At 40.8% G+C, this 20,539-nt stretch overlaps 1 protein-coding gene across 1 annotated transcript in view; it reads left to right on the plus strand.

Moving 5' to 3' along the window:
* The window catches only part of NKD1 (NKD inhibitor of WNT signaling pathway 1), a gene marked incomplete at its 5' end in the record, with an annotated part of 104,986 nt that overhangs the window by 55,480 nt on the left and 28,967 nt on the right, over positions 1–20,539 (plus strand). Inside the window, one exon of the mRNA XM_082289901.1 lies at positions 13,479–13,536. Within this exon, the coding sequence (XP_082146027.1) occupies positions 13,479–13,536 (58 nt within the window). The remainder of the gene's footprint in view (positions 1–13,478; positions 13,537–20,539) is intronic.

Raw genomic sequence — 20,539 nt, forward strand, 5'->3', positions numbered from 1 at the left:
TTGAGAGGAAACTTATTATTTGACAAAATTAATCTTTGTTCCTTAGCCTTTCTGTTGTTGCAATGTAACAACTGAAACATACACACTCCAACACACACAATCAGAAAACCTTTTTCCCTGAAATGGTGAAAAACAGCCTCAAAAGTCCCTCCATGGTCTTTAGATGTCTCCAGGCATCATTCTGCCCAGCTCAGGAGACAAACCATAGCATTGGCCAGTTTAGGGTTTGCATGTCCAGAGTGTCAGAGTTGCATCAAAAGGAGGATCTGCTCTATTCTGGCTGAAGTAGGGTATTTTTCCTCCTACACACTTCCTGTGTGTATCACCAGAAGTTCTGTTTAAGGAAGATATGCACATTTTCTAAATGATTTCTGTCTACACCTTTACTGTTCAGGGCAACACAGTTGAAAATGTATTGATGGTATCTTTGGCAATTAAAAAAAAAAATTGTGAAAATTAAATCATTTCCTTTCTGTTTAATTTGTCTGCTTGAGATTGGAAAGGAATTACAAGTTTCCGAGAGCACTCGATATTGCTGGTGTCCTGCTACTGAAGGAGATACACTGTACAGGTTTTGTGCTCTGGACTGTGTATAAACTGGGGGTGGAGGGGGGGAGGGGATTTGACAAATTCCAGCAAAGATAACCTATTGAATGCAAATTTTCACTGTATAGGAACAGCTGAGAGAGTCCAGCAAGATTGCTGATAAACTGGATGTATTGATTCCTCTGTAGTTAAAGTTTTGTGTATAGAAAGCAGAACCATGGTATGAAGTCAGGAGTATTGCTATAGGTGCAGATTTCTAAGGCAAAGCATCACCAGCTTTAGGAGGAACCCCAGACCATAGTTCAATTTCTCTTTAATGTAAAACCTCAGTCATTTTGCTGCTGCTGTTGTGTTTCATTTTATATGGGGGAAACTCCAGCTCTTGCTGCCAAAAGTCACTAGAAGTAATAGCTACTAAGTTTGTGGTCTGGGTTTTTTTTTTTTTCTTTTCCTTCTAATTATTATTTGCTATTTTTTTCATCCTAATTATTATTTTGCTGTCACAAAAGAGACATGATAGGGCTCAGCTGAAACTAAAACCAGGCCTAGCCAGGAAGATGAAAACATAAAATTTATGTTATATTGTATATTTCATGATTCATGATCCATGATTGTTTTGGTTTTTTTCTCACTGTGTTCTGGTATATGTGGGACAGAAGGAGCATGTAATTAGCCCACACTGGAATATACTGTTTGACAGTGGTGAAAAACACGGGCAGTGCACACAGTGTTGTCCAAAGGCAGGTCCTGACCAGCTGCCCTGGTAGCTCAGAACCCGTGGTTCGATGGCGATGGAGCCACTGCCACCACGCTGAGCGTGCTCCTGGTGGGGCTGCCCAGCCTCCCCACCTGCTCAACAGTGCTCTCAGTCCAGAGAGGCTGGGGAGTTTTGAACAAACTTAGAACCCACATCCTAAAGGTGCATTATTTTGAGAGTTCAGCAAGGCCTTGAATTTATGGAATAGAATTTCAAATCTTCTGATTACCTAAGGGCTCAGTAGTGTTTTGTACTTCTGTGTCATCCCCTGTCTTCTCCACCTTGGCCCCACTTCAGCCACACACTAGATCTGAGTTACCTGAGCTGCTCTGCTCCCTGCTCTCCTGCTGAAGCTTCCTAATGCTTTGAAATGTGGTGGATGACCTCAGTAATACGGTATTTTACTTACAAAGCCACAAGGCTTGAGGATGCCTTCCTTGTTATTCCGTAGAGGAAATGACCTATCCCCAAACAGTGAGGCAGGAGAGATAATAAGGAATACAAGGAACCACATTTTATCCTCAACAAATCTGATAAAGGACTTTAGTTCTGGTTTTCCTAAGCTGTTTACCAGTGTGTTTGAGGGATAATTATTTTTCAAAGAAGGTGTGAACAGGAGTAGCAGCAGCTGAACTGGGGAGACTATTGAGCTGCTACAAGGAAAACTTTCATGCAGATGTCAGTGGATGCAAAGTATGGTGCTTGTAAATGAGCAGCAGTGAAAAAGTAATAATTTTACATGTTGTGTGATTGTACTATGATTTGTATTTGAATGACTCAGAAGGAGACCATGGGTTGTTGCTGCAGTAGGGCTCTCTTTGTTTCTCCTCTTCCAACTAAACCCCTGGAAAAAAAAAAAAAAAAACAAGCAGTAGAACACACCTGCTTGTCTAAAACCTTTAAAACTCTTTGCTTTCTAGTTGAGAGATGTCAATGTATGTTTCCCCTTGATATTTTCTTTCTCATGGTTAGTTGCTTTGTGTGAAATCTGCAGTACAGTGGCAGGAACTTTATATAGACTTTTATACAGTAACTGCAGTGGTGGATTTTTAGGAGTTTGTATATGAGGGGGGAAGGGATTTAACATTGGTGTTATATTTTTGTTTGTTGTGATTTGATATCCATCCCAATGGAGGGCAGAGAACCACTGAGAGAGGTGCTGCCAGGTGTGGCTTCCTACTGCTTTTTAATTCTGTGATCACAGAACATGCGATTCTGCAGTCCTTGCACAGACAAGTCTCCCACTGATTTCAATGGGAAATTTGCCTGCATCAGGGATAAAAGAGTGGGCCCCAAGTTGTGTACAATGATGCAATCTGATCCCCCTGCTGTGGAAATTGATGTAATCACATTCTCGCCCTCCCCCCTTTTCTCAACCCTTCTCCCTACCAACCCCTGGTGACTCCTGGGGGGCTTCTCACCAAACAGAGGGGAGGATGCAGCTGTGTGCTGAAGCAGTAGAGGAGAGGAGGAGACCTGCTAGCAAAATTTATGGAGGGTTGTATTCTAGATGTAGTCCTAGAAAACAGCTAAGAACATGGACCTGCCTGCCCTGAAAAATGCAATCACCTGTTTTTGCTAAATGAGGGATGTTTCTTGTTTTCACTTGCGACATTCATGACACATCCTCCTCATGTGTTTAAGGCTGATTTACAGTGCTCCATGAACTGAGCAATCTCGTTGCCTTCTGCATTCATTCCGTGCAGAGGGACAGGGCTAGCTTTTTCTAGGGCTCTCTGTGTTGTTACTGTTGACAGTCTCTGCTTTTCAGTGGTGCTATTGTGCCCTGGCACAGTGCAGGTTGCTTGGGAATAGTGAACCTTGAGAATGCTGCACTTCGCTGCTGGGCGAGCCGGGCGACCTCTCAGATGCTTCTCCCTGCTTTGCCATTTGTATGGGGTTTGGTTTTATTTTTTTCCCTTTGGGAATTCTAGGCTCAGCTGAATTTGTTCTGTGTTTTGCGGAAGAAAGAGCTTGTTAAAGAATTCCCTGATGACTTTGAAGTGAACTATTTATTTTCTCTCAAGGCTTGCTCAGTGTAGCCGTTTGCCCCCTCTCCTCTGTTTTTTCACCCCAGTGTTTCCTGAGCTACAAGCATTCTTGGAATATATTACTTGTAATGAGTTATGTGGGCATCAAAAGTTTTCTTTGAAACTATATGGCATCAACATCTGTTAGCTCTTAGAGAACAGAGACACAGACAAAGGGGCTGATGGGGGGAGGGAGGAAAAAGATATTAAATTCTGGAGTATGAAGTCTCCGTCTCAAAGGCTCAGGGGGAGGGGAAGGGGAAATCTGCTAAACTCCATGCTTTGATGTGGGCCGCTGGCCCTGCAATTCCATTTATGGGAATGTGCGTGGCAGACAGGCCTGCTCTTACTGCCTGCTCTTACTGCCTGCTCTTACTGCCTGCTCTTACTGCCTGCTCTGCCCTGCCTGGTTTGTCCTGCCTGCCTGCTCTTACTGCCTGGTTTGTACTGCCTGCTATTACTGCCTGCCTGCCCTGCCTGGTTTGTCTGCCTGCTCTGCTCTGCCTGCTCTGCCCAGCCTGCCTGCCCTGCCTGCTCTTACTGCCTAGTTTGTCCTGCCTGCCCTACCTGCTCTGCCCTGCCTGCCCTGTTTGCTGCCTTGCCCTGCCCCGCCTGCCCAAGCACTCTCTGTCACCCGCCCACCCAGCCTGCAACCCAAATTCTGCCCCTGCCCTTGTTGCTACAGTAACATTTTCAAGGAAAATGCCATGTACTCAGTTTTCAGATATTGAGATAGGGAATAAGAATTTCTAATAATATAGGCAACCCTTAAGTTAAAAAAAAAAGTGTTTAGAAGGGAACTTTTTATTTGCTTGTAATCCTCCTGACGTCCCTGTGACTCAACATGCAATTGTTCATCTAAATCAGGTTTTTAAATGGTGTGTGTCTGTGGTTTTTTATTGCCTGTTAAAAAACGTGTCTGTTTTCATGTGTGCAGCATCAGTCACCATTTGGGCATCGTCACCGATGCTGGACTGCTTACAGGAATGTGTGGAGATAGGTTCTGCTTTTTATTTTATCTTTTTCTGCAGAGCCTTACAGTGCTTGTCCTACATGCCAGGCAACAGAGGAGAAGAGTAAAAGAAACCTCTGTGTCTGTCTTTTCCTGTTGTTGGCTCTGTTTTTAGCCTTAATGTTGATGGCATTGTGCTTTGCTGGGACTTCCTGGCCCATTAAAACCCCGACCAGTTATAAAATGATTAGTTGACATACCTGGGCTCTAGGGACAAAGAGGTGGTTTAAAAAGGAATGTGAACCATCTGTTTTGCCAGCACCTCCTGTTGACAGATTTATGGCTCAACATTAGCATATGTGTCCAGGGTCACACACCTGTGCTTCCTAACAAGGTAATATTATTTAGCAGGGTATGTTTTCATCCTGAGGATTCAGAGCTCTTTGCAAAGGTGGGCATCAAGAATTCTGTTTTACAGTTGAAAAATGAAGGCACAGAGAGATTTAAGTGACTTACCCTACACCACACAGTGAGTCTGTGGTGGAGCAGTTATTGAATCCAGGTTTCCTCCAGCTGCATAAATATACGTCATCCATTAGCAGGAAAAGCCTTAGAGCTATAAACATAATAGAGGAGCATTGATTATCATTCTAGGGGAGTTCTAAGCCCTTGTGCTGTATGCAGACCTGAGCCATGTAGGAAGACACTGGCTGTTCTCACAAGGAAGGTTCAGAATGCAGTATGTTAAAGCTGTAGTGATCACTGGAGTTGGTGATCGCATCTTAAATGACCAAGTTATTCTGTACTCAAGCTCTGTAGCCATTTTCTGCAAGCTTGCTTCCCAGCACATGCCTGGATACAATCACCTCAGTGCACTTAAGCCCGTCTGTTAAAGAGTTTCTTGGTAATGAAATCTATCATGAAAGGAAGTTGAACAGAAAATCAGATTTATTACAAAGCTACGCCCATCTGCCTGCTGTGGTGAAGAAGCCCAAAATAAGCAATTCAGAGAAGTTATTGAGCTTCTCCAGGCTGGAAGGAAGATGAAGATTTGTCCTTTTTCATTCATGTCTTTAGACATGGTCATCAGTATAATCTATGTTGAAGATAAGATCTTGGGGAACATGGAACAATTGATTTTCCAATCAGCAAGGAGATTAGAGGATAGTTAGAACAAAATAAGGTAAATAGCTGAATCTGTAGAGTTCATTTATTCTTCTGAAGTAGCTTCAAAGATAGCAAAAAGCAGTCATTTCTTGTTTCAGTTCTATTTAATCTCAAAGACTGATGATCTTTTTTAGTTGAAGATGGCTGGACTCTTCAGTTGGAAAGTAACTGCTGATTCCGTACATCTGTTCTAACAGTTGCTTTCAATTATATGATCTCTTATCTGGCAGAAGTCCTTGAAAAACTGTGTTTTGTCCTATCACCTTAAAAATTAGAAGCCTTGATAGTTACAGGATTCCAATAGTAGTGTTAATGGAAGATGTTACTTTGCAAACACCTAGCAAGGCTTTATAAAAATCCATGAAATTCAGGATTAAAACATCATAAAAATAGTAAAGCTCTGTCTTGAAACTGGAATAATCTAAATAAAACTGTACCCTGCATTGATCTTCTGAGTATCTACAGGTCTTAACATACACTGGATAAAAGTTCCTAGTATTTTAAGCTATTATTTCTGGTCTTTTTTTCCTCTACAGACATATATATATATACACACAGGGTATAAATTGGTTTGTATTTACAACCTTGCTTATCTTCCACAGCACATGTGAAGCCTATGATTCAAGTTAAATGAGCAGGCAGGTAGCCTTTGTTGGGTGCAGGTTGCAGTGACTGACAACTGAAGGAGGATGCTTGTTTGCCCCCTGCAGCAGTGATGACAAAGCTACTTGCAAAGAGCATGTTTCATTGTAGTCACTACCTGATTTCCACAGGCAGGAGAAAACAATAGGTCAGAAATATGAAGAAAGGATTTGTGTTTCATCCTGTTGGAAAGCCTGGTGCACGTTTGATTTGGGCAGAAGAGGTTCAGCTGCGTGTTGCAAGCAACCTGGAACAAAAAGTACCATGTTTCCTTTCTTATTCAGGTGTTCACCACGAAGGCTTTTGTGCAAGTGTCCATCTGCTTTGCATGTTCATTTCCTCAACAGGCTCATGTTCATATTCTTATGAATGGCCTGCTCTTAAAAGCGTATCATACAACCACTGCTCCTGGTACCCACTTGGGGGCCTGTAACAGAGATAGAAAGGTATTGGGGATGTTTTCTGCCTCATAAGCCTCTAGTAGTCCATGATCCTTTGTGACTGGAATTTGAGTGGGGGTTTTTTTCGCCATTGTGTCTTTATCATCACAATATTTATCAGCATCTGGAATTGCTCTACAGATACCTTCTGTGAGATGAGACTGCAGGGGTGCCAATTCTGTCAAACAGGTGGATACAGATGCATGATTTCCAACAGCGTTGCCATGTTATTATGGCTGGGAGTTACTGCTCCCAGAGAACAGAGGCAGCCACACTGAAGGCATTTGTGTTTCATCATTTTATTTTTGGAGCTGGTAGATTAGTGTGATCTTTATGGTAAGGTGCCAAGCAATGAATTTTGGTATCTGTGGTACTAGACCCATTGTGTCCTGCTCTCTCTGTTAGGAAGACCATAACTTTGGGCATAGAGGCCAACAAGGCAGATAAAGTAAAATCCTAAGCCACAGCAGTTAAACCCATCCAAGATCATCTATCACAGATCTTCTAGGAAAAGTCTGTTTTCTTACAAACTCTACCTGCTGTGATTATATTATGAAGAAATTTTATCTGAGAGAAGCTTCGATGCATGGCGGAGGAAGAAAAACCCTTCTGTAATGACAGAGCACAGGTTCTTATTTCAGAGAAAGAGAACACTGTAGAAGTTAAACTTGTTTCTTCTGCTGAACAATCTACTTTATCGGAATTGCAGTGTGTATTTTAATGTGGGTCTGAAAATTAGAGTCACCTTGACATCTTCAAGTGTGAGTTGCTTCATGCATTTTCTACAGAATGTTGCATACTAATGAAGTATCTTTATTATTAAATTATCCAGAATGGCAGACTTTAAAAAAGTGAGACCTCATGACTGCAGAAGAAAAAGGGAAATATGCTGTAGAAGAACAATATTAGGCTTAAAACAAGGCATAAATGTGTATTGCTCGATATTGTTTTTCTGTATGGTATATGCTTTAATACTTACATATATTTTTGCCGGGTTTCAATTTTCATTATAGTGAGGCTTATATAGTGTGGCTTATATAGTGAAGCTTATAGTGGCATATATACTTTTATCTGTGTAAGGCCCTGGGTTTATAGATTGCTTATGAACAGAGAAGCAAAGGAAGCTCTTGTCCTAAATAAAATACTGTAATATAGGAGGTATGGTTTATTTGAAAAAGCTTGAGTGGGATCTTCAAGCATTTTTGAAAGAGAATATTACAATGAAGTCTTCATTTCCAAATGCAGAGAGAGCCAAATGCATGCCCAAAGCACATTCTTCTCTTTTGCCTGTAAGTAGTGATTACACAAAATTGTGTGCCTAAATGTCTACTTTCATGTGTGTTTGACTGCATGGGTACCTGACTGCATGGAAGCTGCTCACCTGGCACAACATCCTCTCCACGCATGTCTGACTATGAGCAGTTAATTTATTTATTTCCTTATTTATTTCATTGTCAAGTTTTAAGCCTGGCTATAAACCTGTATTTAAAGAATGATGACCACCTCAGGATAACTGAGTATCTGCTTCCACTTACATTAGCCTAAAAGAAACTACACCATTTTTTGAGGTGTGAGTAGGCTTTCTAGTGCTGAAGCCTAGGCTTGAGCTGATCATAGTTACATGTGGCCGTGTTTCTAGTCCATGGGAAATTTCAGATACCCAAAGGGGAACAAGGTTCCTTCCATTGACTATTTTTCAAAAGTCTTTTTCCTCTTTCTCTTAAAGTCTAGACAAGACTAAAAATAAAGCAAAACAATAATGACTGCTTTGGGATTTGGAGGGGTTTCCTGAAGCATCTTCAACAGATGAGGTTTCCACAGTCCGCTAAGGACTTGCTACAGGAAAATCAGACTTACTTTGGAAACTTCTTTCCAGCACATAAGACTGAAACATTCAGAATGGCCTCTTGGTACCTGATGGGCCCTCAGTGATTTGGTTGAAAGGCCAAAGGGGATCCTCATTCTCTTGAGCCTTTCTTGGGATTGTTTTTTCTACGTCAAGAATTGAAGTTTGTGCATAGGTGACACAGCATTCTTGTTGGCAGTGACTTTAAAACCATTTAAAATCTACACAAGACATTAGAATTACCACATATCTTGTCCCTTGCAGTCCTGTTGTGAAATGCATTTCTTCAACTTTGCTCATTCCAAAACTTAATTGCGTCAATATGAGAATAAAGAAAGAAAACCCCATGTTTCAGTCAGATGGTTAAAAATAGGGAGGAAAGGTTTTTGGTTGATGATTTGTCTTCTGCATGTGTTGTGCAAAAAACCCCCAGTATGTATGATTCCTTGACAAAAACTTAATTAAACAGGAAATACGTGCATATGTTCTGCCAAAAATGTGGAAAATCCAGTATTTTAAGGCTAAATCAAAGGATTTTAATGAGGTATTTGAAGGAGAAAGGTAAATCAACTTGTTTCTACTTGAGAAGAGCAACACCTTTTAGAAAAATGTTAATTAATGCAATACTGACTTGAGATGTAATACAAGGAGTAGGGGGGCCCAAGCTTTAAAAATGTGCTTGTTATCATGATAACCCACTTAAATCAAAGGTTATTCTTTGAAATATCTAGTACATCTGTGGATGTATCTGTCTGTACTTAACACTGGAGCAAAACTGTATTGAGCACTGTGTTAGGTTAGGCACAGGCTGCTAAAATACACACTCTGGTTGCAATCAGTAGCTTCGGCTCTTGTGTGCCATAAATTTGCTGGATGGCATGGGAGGTGACATGGAAAGGCAGAGCCAGGACAGGGAGAGGGGTAATACTGCAGAGCAAGGTTAGAGCGACTGGTGGATGTAGGGACTAGGAGGCAGGACTAGGAGATGTGACCACAAATACGCCTGTGCAGAGCCTGGAGGGTGAAATCAAGGAGCTTAACCTCAATGTAGAAGCAGAAAGGGAGCCACCAAAGGTGATGAAGGCAGAATGAAGGGTGAGTGTTTGGATTGCAGCATTTTCAGATGGCTTGTGAGAAGGAAGTCAATAGCTGGAAGCCCCAGAGTGAGTGCCTGGCCTTTGTCTCCAGAGACTTGTATCAGTAAAAAGATTGCACAGGGCCATTAGGGCTGATGTTGAGGTTAAAAATTTAAAATTTCCATCGAGTCAGAATTCATTGATGTCTGATTGTGCAGTGAAGGTGGGAAGCGAGTGACGATTGCTGGACTTGTACCCGGCTGAGTAGCAGCCCTGGGGCGTGGGAGCTTTTAAAGATTGTTTTTCCCCTCGGGTATGTATATACTCAGCAAGATTTCTGAGGGAGCTGCACTAATTAACTCTTCTCCCACCCCCGCCCTCTCAAATCTGAGCTGAGTACAGCGGCACCTATCAGAGTTGGATGTATGGGACACGAGGTCCTTTCTGGCCAGGCCAGGCAGCTGTTCTGAGTTTTGAAGCACATGTTTGAGCCTGAATCTTAGTCATTCACTGTGATTTGTGTTGGTAGCTAACAGAGGCCAACTTATTTATCTGGGAAACTCCTGGTGAGGTAGAGACACTTAATCTGGATGGGTTCCTGTTCAGCAACCCATAGCAATGGCACACTGGCATAATCCTTCTGTGTAAATGTTTCTTCTCTTTATTCTTTCAAGTGCTCACTGACCTCATTTATATAGTATTTCACAGGGTACATCTGGTTTTGGTTGTTTCATGACTCAGTGTTCCAGCTTGAAAACTCAGTGTTGTCATTTAAAACCTCCTGTCAGGACAGTGATATACAACTGCCTGTGACCCAAATGTCATTGCTGTTGCTCTTGGGCACTGGTCCTGCCGTGGCATGGGTGCTGAGGGCCCTGTGGCAGAGCCTGGCTGAATGCAGAGCTGCTCCTGGCTCACTCATCCCCTCGAGCTGCTGTCCTCTTTGTGCTTAAACACACTGGTCCCCAGTGTCAAATATTCCTACCTGGCTGTAGTGTTTGCTTCCCACTAGAATTTCTTGAGCTGCAAGTTCTGTTTTACCCATTGACCCTTTTCTTTCACTCTAACCCACTTTATGAATTTGGGTTGCTGGGGGTAGATGCACTGTTCTATCCGCTTTAAGGCAATTTGTCTGGGTTACTGGGAGAATATCATGCAGGATGAGCTGCAGTCAGAGTTGTCTTCTCTGATGCTTGCTCAGCTTTTGTACTTTTCTGTTGTGTGAATTCACATACACTGCCCAGAAACCTTTTCTCGGGCACATGCATTTTGGTGTTTATTCAGGTTGCAACATCTATCTTGGTGGTGCTAAAAATATTCAAGTGACTCTCTTGCAGTTTTTTTGACAGAAAAGTTAATGATGATAGGATGAATGAGAGAGTACATATTTTTTCTCCTGCATTTTTTTTCCTGTAAAATCTCAAGAGTTGCCCACACCCTTTGCAGATACGTGTCTGTCTATCAAAGATGATACATGTCAGAATCTTCCACAGAGGAATCCCTTTGAATGGGAGCTGAGGAATTCTGCTTAAATGTGTCACTAAATGTTCAGACGATACTCTCATCAGTTTCAGGATGGATTGTCAATTTATGTGCTGTCTAACAGTTATATTATGGTTCAACAGCATGAAAAACACTTTTTAGAATGTGTTAATTTAAAATAATTTGGTTTAAGGCAGAACACTTACTGGAAATGTGCTTGCATTAAGTCACTATTTTAACTTAAATAACTAGGAGCTAGAGAAGGAGTGAAACTAGACTGGAATATAAAACATATTTGCTTAAGACCCATGTAATGATTAAAAGTGAGGAAATAAGGAAGCTAGTGTAATGAATATTAATGTTTCACTCTGCTGTTTTACACTCTCTGTCTTCTACTGTTACACTCTCTGTCTTCTACTGTTTTCCTTTAAGTTACTTGATAGTGCATTTTTAATCAACAAATGTATGCTTATTTTTAAGTGATGTCTTTTGACGTATGAAAAATCACAACAGTTAATGACTCGTGAGTTTTGTAGAGCATGAGATTAATGACATCATTTTAACAGGCAGTGTTTGATACCCAGAGGCAGTGCTTGCTTAGCTAAAATTTTAGGAGGTGAAAGCTACCATCTAGATAGTATTCTCAGAGATACACCACAAGTACCTATCCATTTGCATATTTGTTGACCAGGTTAACAGAAAACATTTTTTTTCCAAAGGGAGCAGGAATTCCAACACAAGAAAACCCCAAACGAAACAGGTATTCAGTATTTAGCATTGTGGGAGAGCAGAGTCACTTCTATATATCATTATCTATGTGAGCAGGCAGAGGTGTGCTCTCACAGCTTCATGGAAAATTGTGACATGAGGGAATTTGGTCAAACAAAAGTATACTAACTTTTAGATGGTCTTGAGAAGATCATAATCTTGCAGCAATATGATGCATCATGCCAACATTTTATGTCTTCTTTTCATTCTCTATTTGTTCCTTCCATAATTTTTAACGTAATGATTGATATTAATCAGCACATGCCCAGAAAAAGAGACTTTTTTTACTGGAACAAAAGTAGATTTTTGTGATTTTCTACCTGGAAAGATAAATCCAGAATGTCAGCTTTTATAGCAGTATTGTGCTGTGCTGTTTCCCAGCATTCCAGGCCAGTTTGTGAGCATTTCTCAGAGACATTTGTCATGCGAGGTCTAACTTTACTTCAGGGGATGTGATTGTGAAGAGACAGTATTTTCAGGGTTTCTGGGCTAAGTGTCCAGTAGTGTTAGTGCAATCTAATTTTTAACATGTTGTTTCAGAAATTGATACTGAAGAATTCCTAAGATATGCTTTTGTGGCTTAGTTACTCTGTTATAACTAATCTGAAAGAATAACATTTGGGCATGTCGAAGGTAAGAACCTCTGTCAGCTTTTTCAAGAAAAAGAGGTGAGCTGTCTTTATCATGATCAGATTCCTTAACAATAAAGCTAATTAATACAACCAGACATAATTTTCACCAGTTATTCCCTTATCCTTATCTGATACTAAAAGCTCTCCATGGTCAACTTCCAGCTCCCAGGTTGATGCTGAGAATGCTGGCTGTGAGTGCTTTTGCAGATGCAGCTGGAATGGCTGTGAGTGCAGCACACCGGTTTTTTAGGCCCATATCCTTCTTTGTCACCATAACTTTATCAGAGGCAGAGAGTATTTGTGGAGAATCCAGGGAGCCAGCCTACAGTGTAAGGTCAGTGACACTATGGTTCTCCTAAAGCTTTGGAATGACTGAGAGAAGGCAGGACATGAGGATAGCTGTCATTGCTTATGGTTTAGCTGGGGTGGGGTGATGGAGCTGAAAGGGTTTGCTAATAAGAGAGTAAGAATGCTCTTCAGAGTCTTTGTGACTGGGATTAGCTCCAAATCCCACTGATGCACTTTATAACTACTTCAGCACCACTGGAGAAATGTTTTTTGGGTCTGAGATAAGTTTGTCTGCATATCTATGGCATCTGCTCCTGTGTTGTTCTATACATACTGAGGCTGGCAAAGTTTCATTAATTTCAGGACTGAAGGCTCAGGCAGCTTGTCAGAATCTGGTATCTGCTTTTCTTGGGTGACCTCTGGCATATGGAAGTTTTCTGTTTGTTGGTGGAACCAAGTGATAACATTCCTCTGCAGGCAGTGAATGGCTTATTTCTCCTTTATCATTTCCATTTGGAGTTTTTTTTAATCTTGCTTGTTTGAAAGAACATTGAAATACTGAATATTACTTTGTAAAATTATTTGAATATGAACTTTTTTTTTCTTTCCCCTCTATCGTCAATTCATCTTCACTAAATCTTTGTCCAGAAGTATGTCCAGAGCATTGTAAAATAGCACCAAATGCATTCACTACCATTGATAAGGTGATTGTCTTCTTTCCTGGAAAACAGTTTCTGTGCTCTCATTCGTGTTTTAAATTAATTCTGGCAATAATAAGTAAATATTGTTAACACCTCAACACTTTGTGTATAGTATATTTGTGGTTAATTTGTTTTGTTTTGTTTTAAACAGGATTTATCTGGGGAAGGCTACAGAGACACTATTGGTGATGAACACTTTCATCTAGAAGGTAATTAAAGAACAAAATTTTTTGGTTGATATAAAGGGGTATTGGAGCAAGTTAGTGAATAAATCAGTGTGAGAATGCATATACTGAGAATGCGGTTCTTGATCTACTGATGTGTCATTTGCCTGAAAAAGCTGTTAAGAAGGAAATAGGGTATTATTTCTGTATCCACTACTACTAGTATTGAACAAAGTCACCCAGCTGAACCACAGGGACCAAGTGTTTTAATTCAAGGTCTCACCGTTTTCTCCAGGTACTTCTCTTGACACTGGTAGCAGTGGCAAATGTCGCTGTCCCTGGCAGAGGTGGCAAATGCAGTGAGTGAGGCTGTTACCACTGGGTTACCTGAGACACTGCACTCCCTTCTGGGTTACACAAACCAGCCTTAGAAACTCCCACGTCAATTTCTAATAAGGACTAGAGATTCTTACTCAGCACATTTTTCTTGAATATGAATGGAATCATTATTGCCTCAGACGATTTCTCTTTCCACCTCTTCTCGTCTGTGATCAGTTGAGATGGAATCACTGTTGTGGTGGGAAGGACCTTTGGTGCCTGTGAGTATGGATGCTGTATTCTGCCAAGTGGGGGTTGTTGAATGGAGAAGATTAATTTGTTGCTCATTCCTTTCAAGGAAATGAGACTTCAGAAACTCTCCAGTATAACAAGCAGTTGCATGGGCTGTGTGCTAGATTTATATTATACACTAGTGGAAACAATATGCCAATTTATTTAGAGCAATGAACCATGTCAAGCTTAATCTGGAAATTTCTATCCCTTTACAATCCAATCATTTGTTTCTGATATTAGAAGCTTTTGTATAAACGGAACGTGAAAGATTCTCTGTTAAGAATGTCTGCCTTTCAGTTCCTTACCTGTGCAATGTGTTAATATACCGTGATTCTCCAAGTTTCTCTCATCTCTGTAGTTTACAAAGACTGCATGTCTTGTATGTGTCATAACACGGGAACTCAATTTCAGTTGGTGCTTGTAGGCTACTGTTAATCACAAAGGCAGGCTATACTTGCCATGATGGAGTCAGTGTTTGTTGAGTGGTTTTGTGTTTAACTTCACCACAGTTTTCCAATCTCATTTTAGTAGGACATAATGCTGGTAAAGGGTAGGATTTTAATTTTAGAATTATAGGAGAAACTGCTTCAGACAGGATATGAAATGTCAGCAAGGTGAATAATTTCATTTTCTTTGTCTCGTTCTGTCTTTCCTTGCCTCTAATTATTTCTTGCTTTGTTGTGTAGCATTATCTTGTATAGCAAACATAATGTTCAATATCTAATTTTCAAACTAGTCAGCAGCAATATTCTTTTATTAGAGTATAAAACCTTTTAGGTAACTGTAATTTCAGTCTTTCAGCAGTTTCACATTATTACTTCCAATGAGTCCCATTTGTTATGAAGTAGATGAGTAGTGAAGACCAGATTTAGATACCAGCAGTGGTCCATCCTTTGTGTGCTGTCACCAGGGAAGAGCTGTTCTGTGGCATCCTTCCAGCTGGGTGGAAGATGACTGTTCCCACCCAGTGCTCAGGCAAATGCATGCAGGTTGTCAAAGCTCGCTCCTCATCCCTTCTGCTCTCAGATCTCCAGGTTGTGCTTTCCATGCTGGGGACAGTGTTAAGCAGTTCCCCATTTCATTCAGATATTGAAAATCTTGCCATTCTCAGACAATACTACAAGCATGGTGTTAAAGCATCCTTTTTGTGTAACTTTATACTTTTTACTTGCATCATACTTTAATGATTGTGCTAGTACTAGCAAAAAATTGTGGTATTTGATAAAGTGAAGCTGAAACATGATTTGAGATCTTTGATAGGTCACAGCTTGAATTCTGTGTAGCTTAGGTACAAGATGGCAACTGTTGTACCTCTTCTCTGCATATAAATGTTTTTGTTGGAAAATGTAATTAATATTCTAGAACACAGATTAATCTTTCCATCTAAAATAGTTGTTCTGCCTTTATTTTGCTGCCTCATGATCTTTACATATGTACTGGTATAACACATGTGCTGCATGATTATATGCTCATGTGTCATAAGATAACATCAAAATCACCAACAGCTTCAGAGACAGGGATCTGTAACCCGGAAAATGGTTGATTGGACTCAGCTCAGAGAGGACATGAATGGCAAATACCATGCTCTACCAAATACCATGCATCAGTGAACTGTATTCTGCCTTCATAAATACATGGTAGGGATGAAACAGAAACATTTCCTAGATTTGCAAAAAAAGCATAGCAAGTTCATAGCTACAGTTCTGGTTTGGGCAGGGAACGTTAGAGCCTTTGCTCTCAGGAACTTTATTGGAGAATAAATCTGAGTTCTTTAGAAGACTCTCACTGAAAAGACAAAGTGGCAATAAGAGAAATAATTGAATTCTTTATTTTGTTTTACATAGCCAAGTTTATTACCTTTTTTTTCCTTCCCTCTCTTTTTTTCCCCCCCTCTTAGCTGTCTGAGCAGTACAGATAAAAAGAACTCTCTTTGCTGGATTTAACTTCTGTGTTGTTATGTAAAGCTTGATCAAATCCTTTCGTCTTAACAGACTTAACTGGCCAACAGCAAAAGGCTCGGGATTCTGGGATTAAGATTGTATTTGGTAAGAGGACTGGTGCATTAGTGCTTTCTTTTGAACTATACAAAGAACAAAGTAAACATCAAAAGCATTAAGCCATGAGAGCGGATTGTTGACTCAATGTTGCTGCATGACAAGAGGTTAGAACTCAATAGCGGCAACTCTGTTTATTGAGTGCTATGCAGAGAGAAACGGTTTGACCAGCATTGTCTGTTATATCCACCACCTGCCTTTGATTTTGCTGCTGGGCAAGTCACTAAATTGAAATTTTTGGATTTTCTCTTATGTGGTCAGTGATTTCCTTAGATAAGAGACACCAATGGAAACCTCAGTCTCATATTACTATTACTCTGTTTTCCCTCTTCCTCTTTCATTAATAACACAGCAATTGGGCATGCTGGATATAGGTTCTGTAGTGGATTTATTTGCATCTTGCATTCCAAGTGATTTCCCACTGCATTTCAGAACCTTCCACTTGCCAGACTTGGAGTACTTGTGCAATCTGCTGTGCCATGTAGGAATGTTTTGTGCTCAAACTTCCTTGTCCCCCAGTTTCTGCACAGGAAGGATGTGCTTCAAAACCCTTCACATGTAGGGTAAAAGAGCTTCCATTTGATCTTCCTTGTCCCTAGCTAGAATAATGGGTTGCCAGAACCAACCAATGACTAGGGGTGGCTCTGGAAGAAGTCACAAAACCTAGCACAGACACCAGGAGATATTTTCCGTTTCATGTTGGTGAAGAAGCTAAAATGGCAGGCAGGAATTGAGTGCAGGATTGAACAGCAAGTCACTCTCCTGCCAGGAGACAAGCAGGTGGTTCAGAAAGATATCTGCTATTTGTGTACTCAATAGTAACATCCAAGTTCTCCCTCAACTCTTCTAGGCATAAGTAAGCTTCTAATGAATTGTTCGAGAGTCCTGCTCTTGTTTTTCTGAACCTTATTCACCTCCTTTCCCTGGACTTCTTGGGATTTTTTTGCAGCTAAAGCTTGTAGACCAGGAGAGCTTTTTTGTCTTGACAACTCCACATCTTTCTGAAATGAAGTGGGGTTTCTCCATCTTGTCACTACTGCAACATTTAAAAACTTTTCAGAAAGTTCAGCTCAGGAAGGGACTCCTGATGCAGTCTTCTGATGCTGACTGATTATATAAAGGGGTGATTTCTTCCTTGTCCCAGAACAAGCTCTTTGGAGCTCTGTGGGATACAGCTGCTTTTTGGAGTTGACAGTGAAGTCCTGAGCTTCACCTTGATACCTAACCTATTGTCCCAATTATTTATGCAAAAATGTGATTTCTCATGTCACTGTTCTCTTGAAAAGTATGACCTAAGTATTTCTACTAATCAGAAATCTTGCATCTCTTGAGATCAGTCTAGTCCTGTGATGCCATGGTGATTCACTGTATGTGTCAGAGGAGCTGCCTCTTACACTGGTAGCAATCTGTTCTCTGTTTCATTTGTCAGCCAAGGGTGATGTCTTGATTATTATTCTCTCAACAGAAGACTGGAGAAGATTCAAGCCTTCCTGGTGCCTTATCTGAACATGGTATCCAAAGTCCTGCTGAAAGCAGTGACAGAGCTTGGCCTGAGTCAACAAGCCCAATTTTTTATATGTTTCCCAAGAGAGATGTAACTAAATCCCTAGATGTAAGATGTTCCCTGTTCTGGTAGCAGAAAGGACAAATTATTCAGGTCATCTTCTTGCCCATTAATATTAGAAAGCCCTCTAGCAGAGTTCAAAGCACATGTTGTTGCCGAAAAAAATCTAGCATATCTGTAAAAGAGCTACTTGTTGCACTTTTCACATATTTACAAGCCACTATGGAACTTTTAAACCTGCAATTAAGGCATTCTGTATTCAGCAAAGCAGAAAAGTAATTAATTATATTCTTAACATTGTTATATGTTTTTCAACTTTTTACTGGTGTGTGCAGTCTGTCCTTCACATCTTCATCCCCAGCATCCACGGAAGCTGTGTTCAAGGGGGAGCTGAGGTGTGGTCAGCAGTGTTCCAGCATGAGGAGCTGTGTTGTTATTTTTGACTTTTATAAGAACTGATAAGCAAACAAGGAACCAATAGCAAAGAATGAACTGGTGGTTTAAGGCTGCTGGTCTTATGCCCAGCACTGACAGCCTGTCTGGACCACCCCAGCTGCATGTGCTTCTCCTTCCACACTGGTCCCAGACATCCCAGTGATGGGAGCACATTGGCTTCCAGGTGGATGCTTCTCTTTGCTGGGGCTGCAGCGGCAGGGGAGGCATGGGGGAGCGTCCTTCCCCACTGCACCCTGCAGCAGGGCTGCTCCTGTGTGAGATAACTCCCTTTCCTCTCTCTCTCCATTCAGGACAGATTCAATGAAGGCTTTAGTTCCTGGAGTTTTTCCTAAATTAGTAATTGGAAGAATATTTGTTGGGTTATCAGCTCAAAGGAAGGATGGTAAAATATGGTACTTTGGCCCAAATTGTTCATAAACTTGTCAGCAAAGGAAAATTTGAACAAGCATTTTAACTAGTTCTAGCTAACCTTCTACTCACCTGGGAGACACTTTTTACCATACTTTGTTAATCTCTTAAATCTAGTAGATTAATATATTGTTCTTGGCTGAGTTAAGTAATAAAAGGCAGTTATTTCAAATTGCATTTCTCTCTCTAGTTAATGCTTTCAGTTATGATGGTTATTTATTTTCTAAAGCTTAAATAATTTTTTGTATTTTTATATACATGAAATTCCAGTGTATTTATAGAAAAGGCATAGCTTGCATCTCGCACACAGGCAAATTTGCACTATGTTGGCACCATTGTTATTACCTGTATAGTACTATTGATGCAGGTTTGGTGCTTTGCAGAAAATGATGGTCTCTTCTCTCTCAGGTTCTTAAACAAAATATCTGTTTATCCCTGACATTGCAAATAGAGTGTTAATAACTCTACCTTAGACATGCTCTTGTGATCAGCCTTCTGGGATGTTATATGGGAACTCTACATTTTAATGACTTGTTGCTAATCCTATGAATTTACCATAGATTTGCTATGCATGAGTATTGCTATGTGATCACCTCAGACTAGTGATCACTTGCTCACTGGCTGTATTTTTTTCTGCTCTCAAGAGGTTTCTGCTGTATCCTTTCCTACTACTCAATATGAAACAACTCTGAAAAATGTCTTCAGCCACGGGGTGACCCACTGGCACCAGCCACCAGTATCTGACAAGCAGTGGGTCCCTGCTGAGGCTGGCAGCTGATAAGCTGGTAACTGTGGATTGGAAGGAGCAGTGAAGGACGTGGGGCTGTGGGGAGGAAGGAGCAGTAGAGAGTGCCAGGAGACAACTGCTTAGTTTGGCAGTTAGAATAAAAGTCACCAAAGAACATGAGACTGGTAGGATTAGCAGAAGTTTTCCTGTGGTTGTGCACAGATCCAGGAAATTATAAGAAGCAGGTAGGCTGCTTGCCATGAGTGGGAGGAAAATCTTACGGCATGAGGCACTTTAAAAAAAAAATTAAAAAATATAAAATTGTACAAGTGTTTCTTAACATTAGCTGTTCCAGTTGAGGGGGGTTGGTATTTGGATCAGAAGCTTTTACTTCTAGAGCTGCTGTTTCAAGTGCAGCCAGGTTGGTAGTGATGAAAGACTGTTGCCATCCAACGGTTGCCCATGGCCTGTGTGTAATGAGTTAGTGGTCTCCAGGTGTTTCCAAATGAACCTTTACAGTGTGTCTAACAGCTCCCACCCATGCTGGCAAGCGGAGCACAGAAAGGCAGTGAAAAGTGGGCTGTTTGGACACCTCAGAAGGGTGAGTTTTCCTCCTCACACTGAGCTGCTGCTGTGTGGAGGGCATGTGCTCTCCTGCCCGCGTCCTGCGTGTTCCCTGCACAGTGTGTGTCACTCTCTTCAGCTGACACCCCACCAGCTCCTACTGGTGCTGCTTAGCAGGCTGTGATAGATGATGTGTTTTGTCTATGTTTTGAGAGTGTTTTGGGTTCTAATCCTCTGCATTAGACTGGGAAGATCATACCTGCTGTAAGTAGTAGTTTCACATTGATCTCTGTGTTCAGATCATTCTACACAGCTGGAAAGTTGTTATATTGAACACAAGCAAGTTGCGTGTTGGTTCAGGAGCACCATAGCAAGGCTGAGACTGGAGCTTGGGATTTTCTGGAACCATGTCTGTTGCTTAGAATATGACAGAGAGTTACAAAGTACAGTACACAAGAAAGCCTTCCAAACTTAAAAGTTGTCTATATTCTTGATGACGACCGAAGAAAGCCAAATGATAATAGGGAAATAAACAAGCACCTCAAAAAAAGCAAAGAGTTGGTCCTTAATGAATATCTTAAATATGGAAAGCTTTAAAATAATATTATGTGCATGATATTTATAATAATACTGGTTTTCCATGTTCTTTCCATCTACCTAAGA

The sequence above is a fragment of the Coloeus monedula genome (genome assembly GCF_965178545.1).
Source record: "Coloeus monedula genome assembly, chromosome: 13".
Lineage (NCBI taxonomy): Eukaryota > Metazoa > Chordata > Aves > Passeriformes > Corvidae > Coloeus > Coloeus monedula.